Source organism: Peromyscus eremicus, chromosome 19 (assembly GCF_949786415.1).
Source record: "Peromyscus eremicus chromosome 19, PerEre_H2_v1, whole genome shotgun sequence".
NCBI lineage: Eukaryota > Metazoa > Chordata > Mammalia > Rodentia > Cricetidae > Peromyscus > Peromyscus eremicus.
The window spans coordinates 64489215-64510685 of record NC_081435.1 but is presented as its reverse complement, the minus strand read 5'-3'; the positions used below and the strand labels follow the sequence as shown (position 1 = coordinate 64510685).

General features: G+C 44.2%; 1 protein-coding gene across 1 annotated transcript in view; it reads left to right on the top strand.

The window, feature by feature from the left end:
- The window catches only part of Katnal2 (katanin catalytic subunit A1 like 2), a 71060-nt gene that overhangs the window by 32027 nt on the left and 17562 nt on the right, over nucleotides 1-21471 (top strand). The window contains exons 6-13 of the mRNA XM_059246364.1: nucleotides 819-917; nucleotides 3704-3802; nucleotides 4005-4082; nucleotides 6789-6887; nucleotides 9495-9558; nucleotides 9676-9794; nucleotides 16464-16555; nucleotides 21271-21381. Of these exons, the coding sequence (XP_059102347.1) occupies nucleotides 819-917; nucleotides 3704-3802; nucleotides 4005-4082; nucleotides 6789-6887; nucleotides 9495-9558; nucleotides 9676-9794; nucleotides 16464-16555; nucleotides 21271-21381 (761 nt within the window). The remainder of the gene's footprint in view (nucleotides 1-818; nucleotides 918-3703; nucleotides 3803-4004; nucleotides 4083-6788; nucleotides 6888-9494; nucleotides 9559-9675; nucleotides 9795-16463; nucleotides 16556-21270; nucleotides 21382-21471) is intronic.

The following is a 21471-nucleotide window of genomic DNA, read 5'->3' as shown; positions in this document are numbered from 1 at the left end:
CGGGGTGAGGGTACTGGGCGGTTTTGGGCTGGCTGGTAAGATTCTCAAAGCTGAGATAAGTGCAGAAAGCAGGTCTTCCCATCCCAGACATGTCCTCCAGTTCCCCAGTGTGGTCCAGAACAGTCTGAGATAGAGCTGGGCCTTGGCATCTCCAGCTCAGCTCCTGCAAAGCCTGTAGGGTTAGTCCTCACCCCACACCGCAACACTAGACGTTCTAGAAGGGAGAGGGGCAAGAGAAGGGGGCCCAGCGGATGAGTGAAATCAATGGTTCCTGCCGCAGGAGATCTATGTCCAGAACCTTCTTATCTAGGACAACACATTCCAGGTATTAAAGAAAAAGGACCAGTGGAAACTGAGAAAAGGTGTCGAAAGGGTTAATGCTGAGGACTAGGGGGACGGAAGGAAGTGATCGTGGGGATCAGTTGACTTGACTAGGGTCTGTGGCTGTTCCTGAGGTAGAAGGGAGGGGATGTGGGGGGACAGGGGAGTTCCACAGGAGGCTGGGGGACTCTGCTGACTCCCCAGATTTGCCAGCTTTGGCCAGAGGAGAAATGACAAGTGGGAGTGGGCTGAGTACGGGTGTTTTTCCACAGGCAAGGCTGCTTAGAACCCATGGCCTGGAGTCTTCTCAGCCTCTGGGATTAGCTCCTTCCTATGGTACAGGGACATGATTAATTCATCCTGTAAATCTGAACGAAATTGGCCAGATTGCCATTTTACAGAAGTGGTATCCAGCATTTGGTTTTGCATGGGGCACTCAGAGCCAGGGTCTCAGCGGCTTCCACATCTAGCTTCTCACAGTCTTCCTTTTTCTCCAGGAGAGTGTCAATAACGCCCAAGTAGAGAGTGCTGACTTTGGCCTAAACATATCAAAAATCCACAAAGATGGCACCGAGGAAAAGGGCCACCCACGAAGAGTAAGTGGAACTCAGGGTTCTAGGATGGAAAGGGGAGTTTGTTTCTCGCTAGAAAAAGGAAAAGAAAGCACACGATGTTTGCCGAACATGCAAGAGAAAACAAAAGTATTAAAGGTTGGCTGTGAGGTAAGAGGACTATTCTGCAAGGACAGAAACCCTGAATGCGATTCTGATCTGCCCTCTCCTTTCTGGAAGGATGATCTAGAGTGTCCCTCTCTAGGGACCACAGGCTCCTCATTTGCAAATGGAATGTTCAGAAGAGAGAGGGTTCTATGTTCTTCTCAGCTGGAAAATTCAGAGATTAGCTGGGGTGTAATCAGGTGATAGAGTGCCTCCCATTCACAAAACTCTGTACTTGCTCCCCAGCATCAAAAAGGGTTAAGAAAACACAAAGAACCCCACGATGACAACAATAAACGTTGGTGTGCTGCATTATAGTGAGCCAGCGGAGGACAGCCTGGAGGGCCCCGTGCTCACTGTTTTTGGCCAAGGGCAGTTGTTTGATGCCCTTCTGCTTGGAAGTTCAGTTCCAGACTTCAGTGTAATTCTTTGTGAACCATGAAAACTAGTCTGTTTAGAGCTGATCCTGTGCTTAATAGATATTCTGCTCCCCTCCTCCTCCTCCTCCTCCTCCTCCTCCTCCTCCTCCTCCTCTTCCTCCTCCTTCTTGGTTTTTGTTTGTTTTGTTTTGTTTGTTTTGTTTTGAGACAGGGCTCACTAGCTGGCATAGAACTCACTATATAGACTAGGCTGGCCTCAAACTCACAGAGATCCACCTGCCTCTGCCTCCCGAGTGCTGGGATTAAAGGTGTATACCACTAGCTATTTCTGCCTTTTTTTTCTGATGAAACTCTGGTCTGGCTTTGTAAATAATAGTTTCTCCAAGAGGAAAGTCCTGGATGGGGTGGATGTAACAGGTGGGGTAGTGGACCTTTGGTAAGGAAGAGCACCTCAGGGTCCTCTTGAGAGACCCTCCAGGCTGTCCTTTGTTAACTCTTCTCCTTCAGTCAAGTTGTTGAACCATGGGCTGCTGGGTTAGCTCTGGCCTGCCCTGTAGACAAACTGATCCCTGTGGTGTGTGCTGGAAGGGCTACCAGGCCCACTGGCCTGCAGAGCATGGGGACTGCCTTACTGGCCTGCGGGCTCCCGGGAGGCCTCAGCGAAGTGACCACTGCAGGAGATGGTGCATTTGCCTCCCACCAGAAAATGCTCCCCTGTTAGTTCTCACTGTCCTTGTCAAATTCTTAGTCCCCTGTGGTGTGTCGAGCAGGTTTGTGGCTTTAGTCTCTTGTGAATGTCTCACACTGGTATAAACAGGTGCCTCTGAGTGAGTCACAGGGAAGGGACTATTTAACCCAGCACTTAACCTTTGAAACAGTCTGGCTATAAATTCTGTTTGTAGCAGAAATGGCGTCAGGGTAAAAGGTAGATAGATTTTTTTTTCCCCTCCTTGATTTTCAAATGTTCCTGGGTTGAGTGACAGTGCCTAGGAGTTTTCCCCCAAGAGGGTCTCTCATCACTGTATTAGAGACTCTAGCTTGGATTCTGGTGCCTTGCTGAAAATGTCAAAAGTGTGTTGTTCTTTGGAGCACAGGCTTGGGAGTCAGCTTGCCCAAGTCCACAGTGCTACAGTGGTCAGGTTGTGGTCAAGCCTTATGTCTTGTTTTGTTTTTTAATCTGTACGATGGAAACTATAACATTGCCTGCTTTAAATATGAGAGTGAAAGGAGAGCTTATGTCTTCGCTGCCACATAATGAGCACTCAATAAACACTGGTGATTGTGTGTCCTACCTGCTCTGTTGATTTCCTTTCCTGACTCTAAGGGAAACAGCGCCAGGAGCTTGGAAGATTATGTTAGTTCCTCTGTTTTGTCACCAAATGCCAAATGCCTGACAGAAGCAACTTAAGGAAGGGAGGAGATGGCTCCTTGCTTCCAGGGATGGCCATCGTGGCCAGCAAGGCATGGCAGGGTGGCTTGGCGTGGCAGGGTGGCAAGGTGTGGTGGGGCGGCTTCTGTCTGTGGTAGTGAGAGCTTGTGGTTGAAGTCCTTCCGTGGTATCCAGCCAGGATGCAGAAGCTAGACTAGAGTCAGAGGTAAGTGTAACCTGCAAAGGGCTGCTGGTACTGACCAATGTCTGCCTGGCAGGCACCATGTCCCAAAGGTTCTACAGCCTCTGAAAAGAGTGCCACCGGTGCCACTTAGGACCAGATATTCAAATTTGTGACACTATGGAAGACATTTCAGAATCAAACATAATTGCAAATATCTGGGTTTGAGTCCTGGCCTCAGTCATTGTTAGTCTTGTGGCCCTGGGCAAATTGCTTAACTCCCTCGGCTTCCCTTCACAGAAGCAAAATTAAAATGTCACTCACCACTAGCAGGGGTGATTGTAGCCTGAGAACCTTGCATACCTGTTTTGTCTCAGGCCATCCTCTATGCAGCACACAGGGCCTATCTTTATCCGTGTCCCAGTGGGTTCTTCCTGCGTATGCAATGTTTTAAAGGTATGTGGTCAGACAGGGCAAGTAGCAACATAAGGAAGCAGACGGTGAGTGTCAGGGATGCAGAACAACCATGAATTTTACTCATCTAACTCCATTTTGAAGAATTATTTAGTTTTGTATTTTTACACAGTCCTGACTTTTGTACATCATCGTGCTCAGCAGCAGTTCAGCTTTCTCTTAAGACGAAGTTTGCCTGACATACAAGGACATAAACACTTAGCTACTAAGGCTACTCCACTCTCATGTGCTTATGGCTTCAATAACCATTGCTTCCTTTTAGGGCCAAATCATTGACTTCCGGGGGCTGCTCACAGATGCCATCAAAGGAGCCACCAATGAACTTGCCTTGAACACTTTCGAATGTAACCCAGACCCTTCAGTAAGTGACCAAGATATGTTCCTCCACTTTCAAACTGCCCAAATCTCGGGGAACTTCTAGAAGTATCACCCCGAGTCCAGAGAACTGTGAAATCTAGTCAAAAGTCATTGGAACCATCACCGTTTATTTCTCCAGGATCCTGTTTTTCTTCCTGAATTATGAAGCAGTTCTGTAACGCCAGTCTCTCTGCTCCCCTCACCAGGAACGATTGCTGAAACCTCTGAGTGCATTTATTGGCATGAACAGTGAGATGCGAGAATTGGCAGCCGTGGTGAGCCGGGTAAGATCTGCTATTCAATTCACAAATTTATGGAGGCAGACCAGGGCTCCTGGAGCATTGTGGGCTGCTTCTTTTATTAATAACAATAAATATGATCATTTATTTATAAAGTGCCCCCACTTGCAGAGGCACTCATATTGTTTAGAGGCACAATAATGCATGATAAATAAATTATAGAATCATAAAATTACAATAGAAAAAGCCCACCATCCTACTATAGGGGCCAAGAAAACAGACAGCAAAAAAAGACACAGAATGGAAGGGACAGGTGAAAGGCTTTCTGGCGGGCCCCAGAGCTGAGGAAAGGGTTCTAAGAAAAGCAAGGGGCATACATGTGTTTTATTTAAAGAGCCACAGTCTGGAAATATAGGGTCTGGGAGTGTGATGACCTCACGCTTGGAAATTTCCATGAGCAAAACAAGATTTGTAAGAAAGATTTTTACCATGAGGCTACAGATACCTCAAGCTTGCACTCTGGAACCTAAAGGCAGTGAAAATTAATGGCCAGTGACGCAGCCCTGAAGTCAATTGACCTGTATTTGATTTCTAGAGCCTGCTCTTTCTAGCTATATCGTTTTAGGCAAGCTTCTTGGGATAAGAATAGATTATTGATTACAGAAGACTTTCTAATTTCCACTGATCTCAATTTAATTGAGGACTGAAACTGAGGTAGGGTCAAGAAGATGCTTAAAAATCTTCCCAAAAGTGCACAGTTGCTGGGATGCAAGGGTGTCGGAGCCCCTCTGTTCAGTCAGCAGAGGTCCACTGCAAACCCAGAGGCCTGCAGACAGAGGGGAGTGACTCGGGCTTAGGCTTACCTCAAGAGACTCTGGTTGCATGGATGAGTATAGATGCGTGCATCTGGAGAGCAAGAGAGAAGGATGGAGAAGAGGGAGCTGGAAGGCACTTGGAGCAAAGGTGGGGTGGAGAGAGGGGCAGGATTCTAGAGGAAGGGTCCCTGAGCAGCAGCCAGAATGGAGAATTGGGCGGAGAGATGAGAACCTTGGAATGGCGTCACTCTCAGGTGGCAGGTGACCTGTGTGCTGATAGGTAGTTTCAGTGAGGTGGATGGTGGCAGAGCAGTGGAGAAGAGGGGCCAGCTGTGAGGTTTTCACAGTGAGGCAGGATAAAGATTAAGCTAGGTCAGGATGCACGAGGAAGCAGAGGCTGGCGCTTCTCATAGCCACAAAAATCTGTAGTCTCCCTCCTGTTTTTGCAAAAGGATAGCATGACAGAAGTTTGAAGCAGAGAGTGGAAGTGACCTGAAAGGACCCCACACTACTGGAGGAGGTGACACAGCTCCCTAGGGTGCTTCCAGTGATGGGAGGATCATTACTTCATGAGGCAGACCTGTTGAGTGTGACAGACGGCTCTGGATGCATATAAGGAAGAACTTTGGGTTGGGAAATTAAACACCACCTTATTAAACCCAGGGTCACCTCTAGACTATGGAGAGAAATACAATTATCTATGGATCCTCATTGTGTGCCATGATTTCCTAAGAAAGGCCTTAATAAGAGATGTGTGCTCTCCCCAAGTTTTGCAAGCCTGAGTCAGGTGTGATAGAATCTCTGTCATACTCAGAGGACAAAGCAGGAGGGCCCCAGCCACACAGTGACTTCCAGGCCAGGGGTACAGAGTGAGACCCTCTCTCAAAACACAAAACACAGAAGACTGGGTTCTTTATCCACCACCCTGTCCAGCAATGGATGATAAACATCATGTATGACTCAATCACTTCTAATAAATACTTTTTCTCAGTAAAGTGGAACTCCTGGTGGAGAACCCTGGGGGTAGGGGAGATAGACGTAAGACCATAACATCTTACGCCATTGTGAAAACATACTTTATATATTTGAAACATGTGCACGTATCACTTATTAAAAAAAAAAAAACACAAAACAAGTAGATAGAGAAACAGTTTCCAGACTTGTTCTTTAGGCAGAATGACATAGGAAAGGACCTTAAAAAAAAAAAAAAGTAATACTCCAGACATTGTTTGCCTGAAATAGCTCCTATCAAGAAGGGCCCCTGAGTGACTGTTCAGAGGCGTCTTGTGAAATTGAAATTGGGAAACTGTAAATTAGTTATCAGTAAAAGCTACTTAATTGATTGCCCTAGGGTGGTTGCTACAGGCTCTCCTGTAAGAGGGGAACTGCAGGCACATGGTTGTTGGCCTCCTTGAGTGTTGCAGAGGCAATCGCTCCAGCTGGAAGCTGGGAATGCTCACTGGGGAAAACGGAAATTGGTTTCAGGGGAGCGTAGGAGAAGCATCTCTTTGCAACAAATTACAAAAGCATTTGCCAGATCAAACAGCTAGACAGACGAGACGCCCAGCATCAGTAAGGACATGTTTTTCACTAAAAATTAGGATCATTTGAAGGCACTTCTTGACTCTGGTCATAAGTCAGCAGAGGTTGCTATTGACTACTGGCAGGCATAGCTCACTGTTAGACAGCCCCCCCTCCTAAAAGTACCGTATTATACTATCAATATTTTCTTTGGGGAAAATCATTGACTACTTTCCATCTCTTTGGTAAACTGACCCCAAATTATAATGTATGCATATATGTTATAATACTCATGAAACATTTTTTATCACCAGCACATTATATTCTATTAAGTCGGGTGTTCTTTGCTGCCATGTTTATTCCAGAAGTGGAAGAAAATGTTAGTTTTAACAAAACAATCAAATGCACATTGCAGGACATTTATCTCCATGATCCCAACATAAAATGGAATGACATTATTGGACTGGATGCGGCCAAGCAGTTAGTCAAAGAAGCCATTGTGTACCCAATACGGGTAAGTATGGGAAACCATGTTTCTGATCGCTATCAACTGGACAAGCTGTGTCAGGAAGAGAAAGCACGGTGCCTTATCAGTTGGTACGTTAGCCTTTGACTGGGCCACAGTCAGTGCTGGAGCATTGAGCCCAGTCCACGCTATACCAGGGCAAGTCCGTTCCACAGCTGTAACTCTTGCAGAGGACCTGGGTAGGTTCCCAGCATCCACCTCAGGTGGCTCGCATTCACCTATAACTCCAGTTCCAGGGCATCCAGTGCCTTCTTCTGGTCTCCTCAGGTACTTGGGCATACTACCACACACAAAAATAAATCTTTTTTAAAGGTCACATTCTATATTGGTTTTAAAGCAAATGTCTGCTCAGTGGTAACTGAAGACCTAAGACATTGTGGAATGGAACTTTTCAGATGCTAAACACTAACCCATTAGCTTGCCTCCCTAACAGTGTGCTAAAAAAGTAGACATAACTCCCAGAAGAGAGGCCTCTCACTTTTGTTTTTTAGATTCCTCTCAGCTCTAACCCCCCACCCACCCACCCCCACTGCCATGAAAGGCTTTGCCTCAGCTAGACAGACAGTTCCTTTCAGAGCCATGGCCAGCAGGGCCAGCATGCTGTTCTTATCACTTACTTCTGACCGTTTTCTACATACCTCACAAAATAGTTAGACAGACAGAACAAGCAGTATTCAAGAGGGGTGAGGAGACGGTCAGAGTATCGCACAGTGTTTGCTAGCTGACAAACCACCCTACTACTCAGGGCCTTAAAACAACACTCATTAAAACATAAATTCATTTGTCATTCTGTGGGTGGGTAGTTTAGGCTCAATCCAGCCAGGCTACCTCATCTGTTTCCACATGGTATCATTTGCCTGGCACTATCACATGCCCAGGGCGTCAGCCAGAGTGGTTGGGAAGATTGGGTGAAAAGTTGGGATAATGTGCAGCCGAGCTTTTTCCATGTGGCTGCATCCTGTTACGAGCAAGTTCAGCCTTGTTCACAGGGTTCTTAGACAGAGGGAAGAAAGATCAAGTCCTAGTGCGGGAGCTTTTTCATAGCTCCTCTTCCATTTGTTCATCTTAATTTTCAAACCACTTTTTATATTTTCTAGCATCCCATTGGGCAAGGTCAGAGGGCCAGGAACCAGATGCAGGTAGTGGAGAACTGTCCTTTCCTCTGTTGGAAGCAATTATGCAGAATTTGGGGCTAGCGACTATAATTTCCTAAGGCCAGATTACATGCTCATTAAAACAACAACAACAACAGCAACAACTCTATATTGCTACCTCTGATTCCATGAAGCTCTTGACTTTAGGATACTTTCGTTCTAAGGGAACAAAAAACATTAAATTCAGATTATCTTTCTCCCTTCCTTCTTCTTCTGCTCAGTTGGGAGTGAGAAATATATTCAGAACTAAGAGTGAAGCTGTAACACAGGACATTTAGGAAGGACAGAGCATTTCATTGGCATTCTGGATATGTTATTTTCTCATTATTCTGGGGAACAAACCCACAGCCTTTAACACAGTAGGCAAGAGATCTACCACAAAACTGCAGCCCCTCCCCCTGTTCTGGACGTGTTATTTCCATGGTATTATACCCGCCATAGGCGATGGTATTGCATTTGCCATCAGCTCTAGAGAGACACTAAGAACACGTAGTAATTTCACTACTGTTTCCCTTTCCCTGTCCTTTACCAGTCCTGTCCAGATCCTAGAAGGTTTGAACTTGAACTAGTGGAAGAGACTCACCTGAAATCTGTGAGCATCCTCTGAGACTCAGTATCCCCAGCCTCTACAGCAGGTTTCACCATTGACCATCACATGGGCATACACCTTTATGGGTTGGTTCTAGGAGTCATCTTGGATTTTTGTCTTCTTTACAATTTTAAAATGAGCTAAATGTTCCACATAGAGCTCTCAGAGGGAAAGGAAATTATATGCATAAGAAATAACTGTAGTTGTTGGGCAGTGGTGGCGCACGCCTTTGATCCCAGCACTCGGGAGGCAGAGGCAGACAGATCTCTGTGAGTTCAAGGCCAGCCTGGTCTACAGAGTGAGTTCCAGGAAAGGCGCAAAGCTACACAGAGAAACCCTGTCTCAGAAAAAAAAAGAAAAAGAAATAACTATTATCACAGAGAAGAAAATAGTGGCACATACCTTTCTTTTCCTTATTTATTTATTTATTTTTCATTCATTCATTCATTCATTCATTCATTTATTGCTTTCCAGAAGCCAAAAAAATTAAGTCAGACATTTTCACCCAGTGTGACAATGCCATTGGGACAAACAAGATACACTCAAAGGAGCAGACCTTAGAAAAGGGGGCCTGAGCCGGGTGGTGGTGGCACACGCCTTTAATCTCAGTACTTGGGAGGCAGAGGCAGGTGGATCTCTGTGAGTTCGAGGCCAGCCTGGTCTACAGAGCTAGTCCAGGACAGACTCCAAAGCTACAGAGAAACCCTGTCTCGAAAAACCACAAAAAAAAAAAAAAGGGGGGGGGGCCTGAGCTCTGAGCTCTAGAGTGGCTGTTTCTCAGGAACTCCTGCCCTGCCTGCTAAGGCCGTGCAGTTGATGTATTCATACTCATCTTGTTCTTTGTTCTCCAAGTACCCACAGCTCTTTACAGGAATTCTCTCCCCTTGGAAAGGACTGCTGCTTTACGGCCCTCCAGGTAAATGCATCTTTCTGTTATGCCTGAGGGCCGGGTGAAGGATGCCCATGGGGGACTGTCAGTGAGGCCAGCCAGGAGCAGAAGCCCCTGTTCATGTTTGTCCTCATGTGTCCCCAGGTACAGGAAAGACTTTACTGGCCAAAGCAGTGGCCACTGAATGCAAAACGACCTTCTTTAACATTTCCGCATCCACCATTGTCAGCAAATGGAGAGGAGATTCAGAGAAACTTGTCCGGGTAGGAATTCTTAACATTTTTAAAAACCAGTTTGCTAGAATACAAAAGTACAAAGCTATGTTAGAGCTTATTTGTTTAAGGTGATATATATGTTAGACTCTACTCGGATCGTGACTACTGAAAGCCTAGCAAGTGGATTAACTGTCACGTGTGGACATTAATCATATTGCCATCAGCAAAACATAGACTCTTTTCTTCTGGAATTTTACCAACAGCCCTTTTTTGATTCACACAATTTAGGAATAAAAGCTAGAATAAAAGTCTCTAAAGCGGCCTACTCTTCCCTCCACTCAAGAACCATTCATTATTAAGCGCGTACAGTATATCCAGTCAACGTTCAGTGAGAGGTTGCTGCTGTGTGCCAGACCCGACACTAAGTACTCTGTAGAGGAATAGAGAGACTTAAACCTTAATTATTCTTTCGGATGTTCTGAGCAACTTTTCTTCTCTGCTCATGCCTGTGTGCTGTGTTCTTTCCATGAAGGCCGTTCCCATCTTTACAATATCTCATTGCTGGCTCACAGCATCTCTTACACTGTAACACTTTGCTGTATCTTCCTGTCACCCTAAGAGAACAGCTGCTTATGATGTACACCTCACCATAAAGGGGGTCCTTGCCAGAAATCCTGTTAGACTATAGCCTGCTGTGTGAGGACTGATAAGTAATCAATACTAAGTGAATGTAAAATATACTTTCTGAAAAGAAATTATCCTAAAATACTACTCTGGAATTATGTTCCCTCCAAAAGCTAATTTCCAAATGATTATAGACTGCTTGGGAGACATAATGGAATATTTTAGAAGGGTTGGTTAAAAAAATAAAACCATACCTATTATTTATTACTTTGACTATTTATTTATTTATTCATTCTTTTTTTTTTTTTTAAAGTTTTTCGAGACAGGGTTTCTCTGTGTAGCTTTGCACCTTTCCTGGAACTCACTTGGTAGCCCAGGCTGGCCTCGAACTCACAGAGATCCGCCTGGCTCTGCCTCCCAAGTGCTGGGATTAAAGGCATGTGCCACCACCGCCTGGCTCATTCCTTCTTTTTCTGGGGATTAAATGCAGGCCTTTCGCACACTAGGCAAGTGCTATAACACTAAATTAGCCCTGAGCCCCTTGGTATTGTTTTCCAGTTGTTTCAAATGTTTAGGTTTTTATGAATTTTTATCACCCCCTCAACATTGTCTTTCTTTCCTGTTGTTCTGTTTATTGTACTGGTGCTGTTTTGAGACAAGATCTTTTTGTAGATGTAGTCCAGGCTGGCCTTGAACTCATGATCTGTCTGCTGGGATCACGTCATTCTCCTAGGTGCTGGGATCAGAGATGTATGCCACCATGCCTGGATCAAGATGAAATCTGTGAAAATATATATCTACATTTTCTTCTTTGATCTTTATCTTGAGGCTATCTCAGGTCACATCCCCAGGGATTCCTGCTTATCTGCTCCTACACGTGTGGATCTCCAGAGTTCTGGTTAGCTCAACTTCAAAGAGCTGAGAGTCAATTAACTGCAATCATTATCAGCCTAAAACTGTTTGGGATGTGTGTGTGTGTGTTTAATTTCTGTGTGTTGAGTAACAGCAATACAACTCACAAAAGATGCCCTGCCCTGAATAGTATAGATTCATGTCCTGTCACAAAAAGTGTTTTGAACTGTAGCTAAAGTTTTCCTGCCTGGCCCACAGTCAGGACAAATCTCTCTCACCTGCCAGTCCCACAGCCTCAGACCCGACCAAGTAAACACAGAGATTTATATTGGTTACAAACTGTATGGCCGTGGCAGGCTTCTTGCTAACTGTTCTTACAGCTTAAATTAATCCATTTCCATTAATCTATACCTTGCCACATGGCTCGTGGCTTACCAGTATCTTCCCATGCTGTTTGTCATCATGGTGGCTGGCAGTGTCTCTCTGACTCAGCCTTCCACTTCCCAGCTTTATTCTCCTCCTTGTCCCGCCTACACTTCCTGCCTAGCCAATGGCCAATCAGTGTTTTATTTATTGACTAATTAGCAACACATTTGCCATACAGAACATCCCACAGCACTTCCCCTATTTTTTTTTCAAAAAGGAAGGTTTTAACCTTAAAGTAAAATTACATATAATTTGGGAATTTGGGCGTAGCTTCTCTTACTACTTCCTGCTGGAGGGGGGCGCTGTATCTTATGGGGAAACAAAGAAAATTTTAGGATTATGGAATAGTCCATGAGGCTGTATCGTCTGAGCCAGATGCCTTCAAACCATTCTGGATGTTGGATCATCTGGGCCATGGTGTCATCAGAGACCTTCAGGGGGTCTTGGCTGGTCAAACCTGATGTATCTTAATCTGGAACAAATCCATAGCCTCTGGCTTTCTGTGGGAACAAAAGCAGAGACCTTTTTCCAAAGTAACATATCCTTATATCCAAATTTTGAAGTCAAGATATCTTTAAAATATGCATATTGGTTTAACTCAACACCTTTTACAATCAAATGTTTTTCTGCAGTTAAAAATTCCAAAGACAACACAATCCAGATTCTCTGTGTAATATCCATTTTTACGTGGCTTATTTTTTATACTACCTTTACTGTCTCTTTAAAGACTTTATTTTTAAAAACTATTTATTTCTTTATATAACTGTATATATTCCTTTTTCTCTCTTTCAATCCTACGTACATTTTTACACACATTTAAACTATTACATCTGAATCTGTCTTATTGTGAATCTGTTGCTTTATACTGCAGCAGCTGTGGCTGCTGGCTCCACCCACTTCAGCTTCCCCACATGGCCGTGGTACTTTACCATCAGCTCTGGGAGCAATCGTGGGTCTATGTTTTTATCCAAGCAGCGTGTAGCCCAAAAACTTCTTTTTTTATTTTGTACTAGCAAAGGCTAAATCCACCACACAGCTTAATGTGCCATTTGCAGAGGCCTCATTCCCGCCATACTGCAGGTCGAGCGCACACACTAGAAACCCACAAGTAGCTCAAACCGGCAGCTGCCGCTCATTTGAGAGAGACAATTAGGAAGCTGTTTTTAGCTCCGTTTTACAATCTTTTTTCTCAGTTTTTTAGGTGGAAACTCTTGCCACCATGTTGGACGCCATTTGTAGCTAAAGTTTTCCTGCCTGGCCCACAGTCAGGACAAATCTCTCTCACCTGCCAGTCCCACAGCCTCAGACCCGACCAAGTAAACACAGAGATTTATATTGGTTACAAACTGTATGGCCGTGGCAGGCTTCTTGCTAACTGTTCTTACAGCTTAAATTAATCCATTTCCATTAATCTATACCTTGCCACATGGCTTGTGGCTTACCAGTATCTTCCCATGCTGTTTGTCATCATGGTGGCTGGCAGTGTCTCTCTGACTCAGCCTTCCACTTCCCAGCTTTATTCTCCTCCTTGTCCCGCCTACACTTCCTGCCTAGCCAATGGCCAATCAGTGTTTTATTTATCGACTAATTAGCAACACATTTGCCATACAGAACTTCCCACAGCATTGAACCATGAGTACAAGACATTGCAAAGTGCTTAAAGAAAGATCCCAGACTCCCTGGACTAACCTTAGGTGGACAGACATGTACATTTGGATATTTCATGAATAACCTCAACAGAGATGGAAAGAAGATGTTTCTTGTTTAGTGTTGAATGGCTAGAAACACCAGTCACAAGAATGCTCTCTTCTCTGTGAATATTTTATTTAGTTCAGGTTTTGTTTTTTTCTGCTTTAGTATTATTCCAGGAGTGAGGCAACGCTCCCTCTCCCAGTTCTCCGTCTCTTTCACCACATATTTAAAAGAATAAATCTGGCTTTATGAAAAAATGCATGAGAACATACATTTCTTTGATTTGGAATATATGAACTCATATCCTCCTATTCACATGGCAGACACCTCACTAAATGAGCCATCTCCCAGGCCCCTAATTTGAGCATTTTACAAGTTACTTTAGAAGATACTTACATTTCTTTTTTCTTATGAAAAATATATTTTAATTTAAATATTTGAAAAAAATATTCAAGAGGAAATTGGAAACCTCTGCCAGTCTTGAAGGACCTTATCTTATGTCTTTGTGGAGGTTATTTTTTCATCGTTCTTTGAGGTTTTGGGAAGATCCTCACCTGGAGAGTGTTAGTCATTCTGTCAACTTCTCCTTCCTGTAAAGGTTTTTAGAGAGAGCAAACCCTTTAGGACCTTCCCCTAAATCAGAAAAGCGTTTTCTCCCATTTGTTTCTCTTTCTATTCCAATTAAGAAGTTATTTATAGGGAACCTTTGGGCTGTGAACCCCCTCCTCTCCTAATGCTGCTGCCTCTTAGGAGTTGAGCACTATTGAATAGCTGAGTGATCTCTTTAGCAAATGCATACACCTGTTGCTGATTACGTCTCCCTCCCTCTCAGATGATTTAACTTCCTCCAAGCACCTCTGGACATTTTAGACTAATGCTTCTAGAAGCACTTACCAGGGTTCTATTTATTCTCTGGGAATGGAAACTCAGTAATCTGAGCAATGTGGAGACCTAAGTTCTAAATGCAGCTAGCTCTTCTAACTTCATGTTTAGGAGCCCCTCGGTCTCCTACACCTGACTAAGCTCCTTAAAATTGTGTGTAGGTCTGATAGAGGGTTCTACTGTCCTCTTTTTCGTTGTGTAGATTGCTGCTATTGTAATCACCTTTAAAATCAGGTATGATTGGGCTTCTCTCTCTGTGACAGGAAGAAAAGTTATTTGCTCCTAATAAGCTGGTCTCCAGTGTGTGAGAGAGATGTTAGTGATAAGCTTCCCAGAACTGCCCTTTGTTTCAAGACTTTGCTGGGGAAGTGTGAACAAATGTGTGTCCACCCAGAGAGGGCACTGGTAACATACCAAATAGAGAGTTCTATTCGAGGGTCAACCAGGGAGTCTTTGGGGCATAGACGAGTGGTCATGGAAGTAAAGGCATCCGCACCACCAAAAAGCCCCCCAAGCTTAGGTGCTGATTCATGGAGGCTGCATACCTGCTGCTCCCTGAACAACTTGCAGGGGGCTCCACCAATCACAGAATCTCCTCTCTGTACCCGTTGTTCATGCTTCTACAACCAGGGGATCAGCCTTGTAAATCTTGTATTTCAGGAGCTCCCTGAGCCCTGTGAATTCCTCTTACTCCCCTAGCCTGTAAATTCCTTTTATTCTCTGAGTCTTGTAAATTCCCTTTATTCTTTGAGTCTCATAAGTTCCCTTTATTTCCTGAGTCTTGTAAGTTCCTTTACTTCCTAAACCTAGAAAGTTCCCTTTATTCCTGGAGCCTTGTAAAATCTCTGAGCCTTGTAAATTCCCTTTACTTCCTGAGCCTTTTAAGTTCTCTTTACTTCCTGAGCCTGTAAGTTTCCTTTATTTCTTGACTCTCCTTAGCTTCCTCCTTTGTCTAGGAAGGGATATTTCAATTAAGGAAATTCTTAGTTTATGAGAAGGAGCCAGGTCCTATGAACCAGGATTCTGACACAGGGAAGTGTTGACACATCACCTTGGACTCACCATACCCTGAGTCATAGGGATGAGAGAGATTTCCTCCTTAGTGGCCAGAGGCTTGGAGGGATGTTCTGCCGATGCTCCTGAAAGCCATGCTCGAGCTTTACAAAATCCTCTTACTGTCCTGGGATGCTTTCCTTGTACTAAGTGACATGGAGAATAAATCCCCCATGGCAACTGAAGAATCTCTGCTCTTTCCCATATCTCTGCCACATTCTCTAATCAACCAGTGAAGAATTGTATATGGTGCTCAAGAGATCAGTTGTAGGATTAAAAAAAAAAAAAAGATTTAGCTCTTTTTACTGTTCACCACCACTATATCTCCCTGTCGAGTTCTTTATTATTGGTTTTTATGTCTGTTCTTTTGCTGGCTGCTTTCTTGTTCTTGTTCAGTCTGCAATATTTTACTCTGGAACAGAACATCGTATTCAATCAAAAATTGCTTTTGAGAATCTGCTCCTCTAGTATAGGAGAGGCAGAGCAGAAGGATCACTCTGAATTCACCGGCCAACCTGAGTGATACTGTGAGTTCCTGTCCAGCTTAAGCTGTTTCAAGACAACAACAAAACCCAGCAACACTAACAAACAAACAAAGAAAAAAGAGTGTACATAGAACCCGACTCTAGCCATCAGTGTTGAGGTGGGGTGGGGGCCCTGTGGAATCACTCGGGGAGCCGAGAAGGACATTTTCAGTTTGTTATCCACAACTGTCCCTTTCCTGAATTTCTTTCTTCTGAGAATAATCCTGTTGTGCCCAAGGATGAAAGGGGAAGTTACCACATGATCTTATATATTCTAAGGATGTTTGTGTCCACCGGAAACATGTGATTAGCCGGTGTCCCCCGGGGTTAACTAGGCAATTAGAAGCTTGGGAACTGAGTTTTGTCTCCAGCTCTCATCTTCGTCTTTAGTAACCTGGAACTAGCCACCCACTCGCTCTGGCTCTAATTTTATCAAATGATAAATGGAAATAATTGGACCATCCAGCCCCCTAGGGTAGAACTAGGGAGAAATAACAGTGATGGTTATAAAGCTGCCTCAGAGTACTGGTGTAGAACAAATGCTTAGTATTACAACACTTCTAAACTTTTAATCTGGGACTATTTGAGAGCTTAAGTTGAAGTGTATGACAAGGACTAACTTCAGAATATATATTTGAACCTGCTCTCGCTTTTCCTCACTCAGGTGCTGTTTGAACTTGCCCGCTATCATGCCCCCTCCACGATCTTCCTGGACGAGCTGGAATCTGTGATGAGTCAGAGAGGCATGACTCCTGGGTAACAGACTTGGTTTTTTTTGGTCATCATTTCTCCCTTTTGTAAGTGTGTGTGATGGTCGGAAGCCCATCGACATTTACCAGCAGAATGAGCCTATTAATAAGCCCACAAATTTTCTGCAGACACATGGAAAGGTCTTTAAATTAGATCCTGTTAACTGAGTAGCTGATTTAAATAGTTTTTATAACCGGAGGAAATATCATCCTCCCTTCCCCCTTCCCCACAGAGTGGCTTTCAGGCCTGAAGATCATCCAGCCGCAGGATCCCAGGCTGCCATGATGGCCTGGCTGCCTCAAAATAACCTCCTCTGGAGCCAGAGGGCTGCCACTGGGGACTGGGGCTCGCCCATGCAGCCACAGGATGGGCTGCCTCTGCATTACATTCCCTGGAGGCAGTCCTTGATGGTGTGGGAGGCCAAGGAAAGTGGTGATTCTTTGACATCTGTCACATGCATTATTTCTAAAGATTAAGTGTCCAAAAATGTCCTCAGAAGGAAGGTTACAAATGCTTTCTGGTTATGCTTTCCAAAGGGCAAATAGGCTTGTTGGTTTGCCTGCTTGATTTTGTGAGTATGGTATATGGTTTTTTGTTTTGTTTTGTTTTGTTTTGTTTTTGTGTGTGTGTGTGTGTGTATGTGTGTGTGTGTGTGTGTGTGTGTCTGGCTTTCTATGTAGATGCTGGGATCAATACTTAGGTCCTTGAGGCTTAGACAGCACTACTTTACCAACTAAGCTACCATCTCAGGCCCCATTTTTAAGTTCTTTGAAATTTATTTTAAAATATTTTTATTAATTCTTTGAGAATTTCATACAGTATATTCTGAGCACATGTGCTCCCAGTTACTCCCTTTAATTTCTCCAGGTCCGCACTACTCCTCGCTTCTTTCTTTTCTGTGTAGCCCTGGCTGTTCTGTAACTTGCTTTGTAGATCAGGCTGGCCTCAGACTGAGAGATTTGCCTGCCTCTGCCTCCTAAGTGCTGGGATTAAAGGTGTGCACCACCACCACCACCTGGCTCATGTCTTCACTTTTAAAAATTATTTATCTGAAAATTCATTGACTCTTCTTCGTGCTGACTATATACTTCTGCGTGTAGGGCCATCCGCGGGAGCATGGTTCACTTACCAGGAGCCACACCCTTAAGACAACTGACTTTCCCTCCCCTAGAAGCCATCAACTGTCCGAAGCTCCTCAGTCAGGAGTGAGGGCTCATGAACCCCTTCCCACTCCATGCTAGCATGCTGACTGGCTTGCTCTTGTGCAAGTCTGGTGCAGGCAGTCACAGCTGCTGTGAGGTCACAGCTGCTGTGAGGTCATGAGTGTAGCGGTCCTGTCATGTCCAGGAGATGCTGTTTACTCCAGTCCTCCCTGCCCTCTGGCTCTTACAGTCTTTCTACCCCATCTCTGAAATGGTCCCTGAGCTTTAGGATAGGAAGGGTGTTATAGATCTGTCCCGTGTGTGGCTGGGCTCCCCAGCCACTTCTCTGCACTTTGGCAGTTGAGTTTCTGCATTAACCACCATCTATTTCACAAAGAAACTTCTCTGATAAAGTATGAGAGCTCCACTAGTCTATGGGGAGAGAGTTATGAATTTAGAGTACAGTTTTATACTACGTCTAGTTAGCAAAATAATAGTAGTAGGTTCACCCCTGGGGCCTGTGAACTCCCCAACCTTGTGTTAGTGGCTGGATTTGCAGTATCAGGCATGTACCGTGTCCAGTGAAGGGGGCCTAAGCTCCAGTCAGAAAGCAGCTGGTTACCTCTGTAACACTCATGTGACTATTACTATCCCAGTCATTATTGCAGTTTACAGGGGTCACAGCTGGATAAGACTGTTAACTCCCAAACTAGGTACAGTGGTGCTCGCCTTTAATCCCAGCACTCAGGAGGCAGAGGCAGGTGGATCTCTGTGAGTTCAAGGCCAGCCTGCTCAACATAGTGAATTCCAGGACAGCCAGAGATACATAGTGAGACCCTGTCTTGGAAAACAATAACAACAAAAGACTGTTGACATCCATTGCTGATGATCCTTACTGGGTAAGTAGCAGAGGGTGCTATGCAGGATGCTGGGGGATCATCAGCAATGGATGTCAACAAAGGTTGTCATTTCTCAATGTCTTATGACCAATGTATGTGCGGTCTTCAGCAATATTGTTATGATGGGCAATCAAGAGCAGTAGCAATAGCCTGTCTTGTTTTGGGGTTCTCTAGGACACCCTTGACCAACAATAGAGGAGAGCAGAGTGTGGGACTTTTTATTTGACAACCTTTGGATGGGTTCTGAGATAAGTATAATTCCCTGTGAAGGGCAACTTCAATTAAACTCTTTTATATGAATATGTGTGTACATGTGTTTGTACACGCACACATACATGTACACACACACACACACACACACACACACACACACACACACATGAAACATAAAATGTAGTTTTCCATATAGCTTTCCCAAACATCCTTAGAGTTCTCATGTATCCTAGGCTGGCCTTGAACTCACTGTGTAGCTTAGGATGATCCTGAACTTTGATTCTCCTGCATGCACCTCCCAAGTGTGGGATTACATGTGTGAGTACACGTGCTGGGGATTGAACCCAGGGCTTTGTGTTTGCTAGGAAAGCACTCTATCAACTTGATTGATTTGTGATGATCAGAGATATTTTTTGAAACTTTTTATTGAATTTGGCACCTCTATCTGGAAAAATAAAAACAGGTGTCTGGAAAACCTCTGTGCAGCTTTGTTTATTAGTGACCTTTAATAGTCTGTTATGGAGACAAGCCCATGGTAAGAAAAGGCAAAGGATTTGCTTGTTGGAAATATAAAAGTAGAATTAGAAAATAATATGTGAAATTGTACTCAGTGGAAACCAGGGAAGCAGAAGAACAGGGGTGCAACCAAGGCGGGTGCGTGTTTACAGCTGACTGAAATGGGACACGGACCTGACCTTACTGTGCCTGGTCAGATCCAACCGCAGCCCTCTGCCTTGCTACACCAGCTTGCCAGGATCACCCAGCTTCACCCACCCCACAGGCCCCTGAGGGCTCTAATTGTTCTCCCTCTGCAAAGACAGGCTCTCTGGCCTGCCTCGGGGGTGACCTTTGCCTGCCTTGTAGAGCATCCTTCCCAGTTTCCTGTGGTCTAGATTTTGCTAATTTGGTTCTTCCTCTACCATTCCTGATAGCAAATGCTTTATCCGGGTTCTTCCTGAGTTTCGGTGTCCCTGTATGGGACTTGAAAATCCCAGTTTAAAAAATAAGGGCAACTAAACTGAGCATGATAGTGCACCCCTTTAATCCAGCACTTGAGAAGCAGAGGCAGAGGCAGGCAAATCTTAGTGAATTTGAGGCCAGTTTGGTCTACATAGTGAGTTCCAGGCTAGCCAAGGCTACATAGTAAGACCCTATCTGAAAAAACAAAAACAGATAAAAAAAAATACGGCAACTGTTTCGATGTCTTGGGGGTCATATTATGCTAGTTGTGCGTAAGTATGGACAAGTACATCAAAATTAGCACATGTACACATCTTATGCATAGTTGTGGGCAAGGGCTATGTGAACATGTAACTGTAGAGTGGGAGTCTTTTCTCTTGAGAGGCATTGGTTCTATGAAGTCACACGCAGGTGGAGCACCCCCAGTGTGAAAATCCAGTGTGTGAACAGACCTGTTCAGAATCCTTCTTAGTGCTGGCAGACAATTACAGTGGGAGATCCCACTCATGAAAGTTTGTTTCATATGTGAAAATATAAAATACCATATAAATTACCTTCAGGCCATGTGAAAAGGTACGGATGAAATTAATTTCATGCTTAAACTTGAGTTTTATCCCTAATATGATGCTTTATGTATATGCAAACATTCCAAAGTTCAAAAAATCCGAAACATCTGAGATAAAGAATACTCACTCTGTACTTAATATGGGTTGCTTCCACATGTGTGCACGAGAGGTGGAATGTTGTGCATCTAAGAAAGATGTTTTGTTATTGTTCTCTTAACTAAATCAGTGTGATTGAATAGATTCTGCTGAGTGGGTTCTGGGTTTAAACCTAATATGGGTTGTTCAGATCTTCATGCGTGCTCCTTCTTGGTGGAGGGGACTTAGGCAATAGTGATGCAGGCTGAAAGGGCAAATTTGTACAGAAAGCAGATTCTGATCAATGTCATTATCATGCATTTCATTAGGAGAGAATGCAGCCAATTCAGTGGAGGGATTTTATAACACACAAATGTACACATACACAGTGATAAGAAACATGAAAATTACGTGATGCCTGCTCTATAAATGAAGGGGTATTCTATTATACCATTTCAATTAATTGATTAAATTTGATTTTTTTTTTAAGCCCAAGCTGGCCTGAAACTATGTAGTCCAGGCTAGCCTCAAACTCATGGCCATTTTCCTGCCTCAGCCTCACCAGTGTCAAGCCACTACCACACCTGGCAATTATGGCATTTTTAAAGGGTTAAATAATGGAGCCGCTGGACACAGCTGGGTTACGTCTAACCATTCTTCAGTTATTTTTTTTAGTTCTGCATCAACCATTGTTTTTTTTTTTTTTAAATATCATCATTGTATCATTTACCTTGCCCATTTTCTTTAACTTACTTGCTATCAGAATGGAGCTTGTTTTACAGCCACAGGGCCGTTGCTGTGAGGGCCGCTCTTCCTGAGGCAAAGGCTCTGCTGTGAGAGGGAATCATATCTCCTTGTCTCTTCAGGGCAGAGCACGAAGGAAGCCTTCGGATGAAGACGGAGCTACTGGTGCAGATGGACGGGTTGGCCCACTCGGAGGATCTCGTGTTTGTCTTAGCGGCGTCTAACCTGCCGTGGTAAGGTATCCAGAGAACACATCACACACATTTTTGTGAGCCTCTACATACAGATGAAGATGTCAGTGAGAGCTATAGCAGGAGGTATTG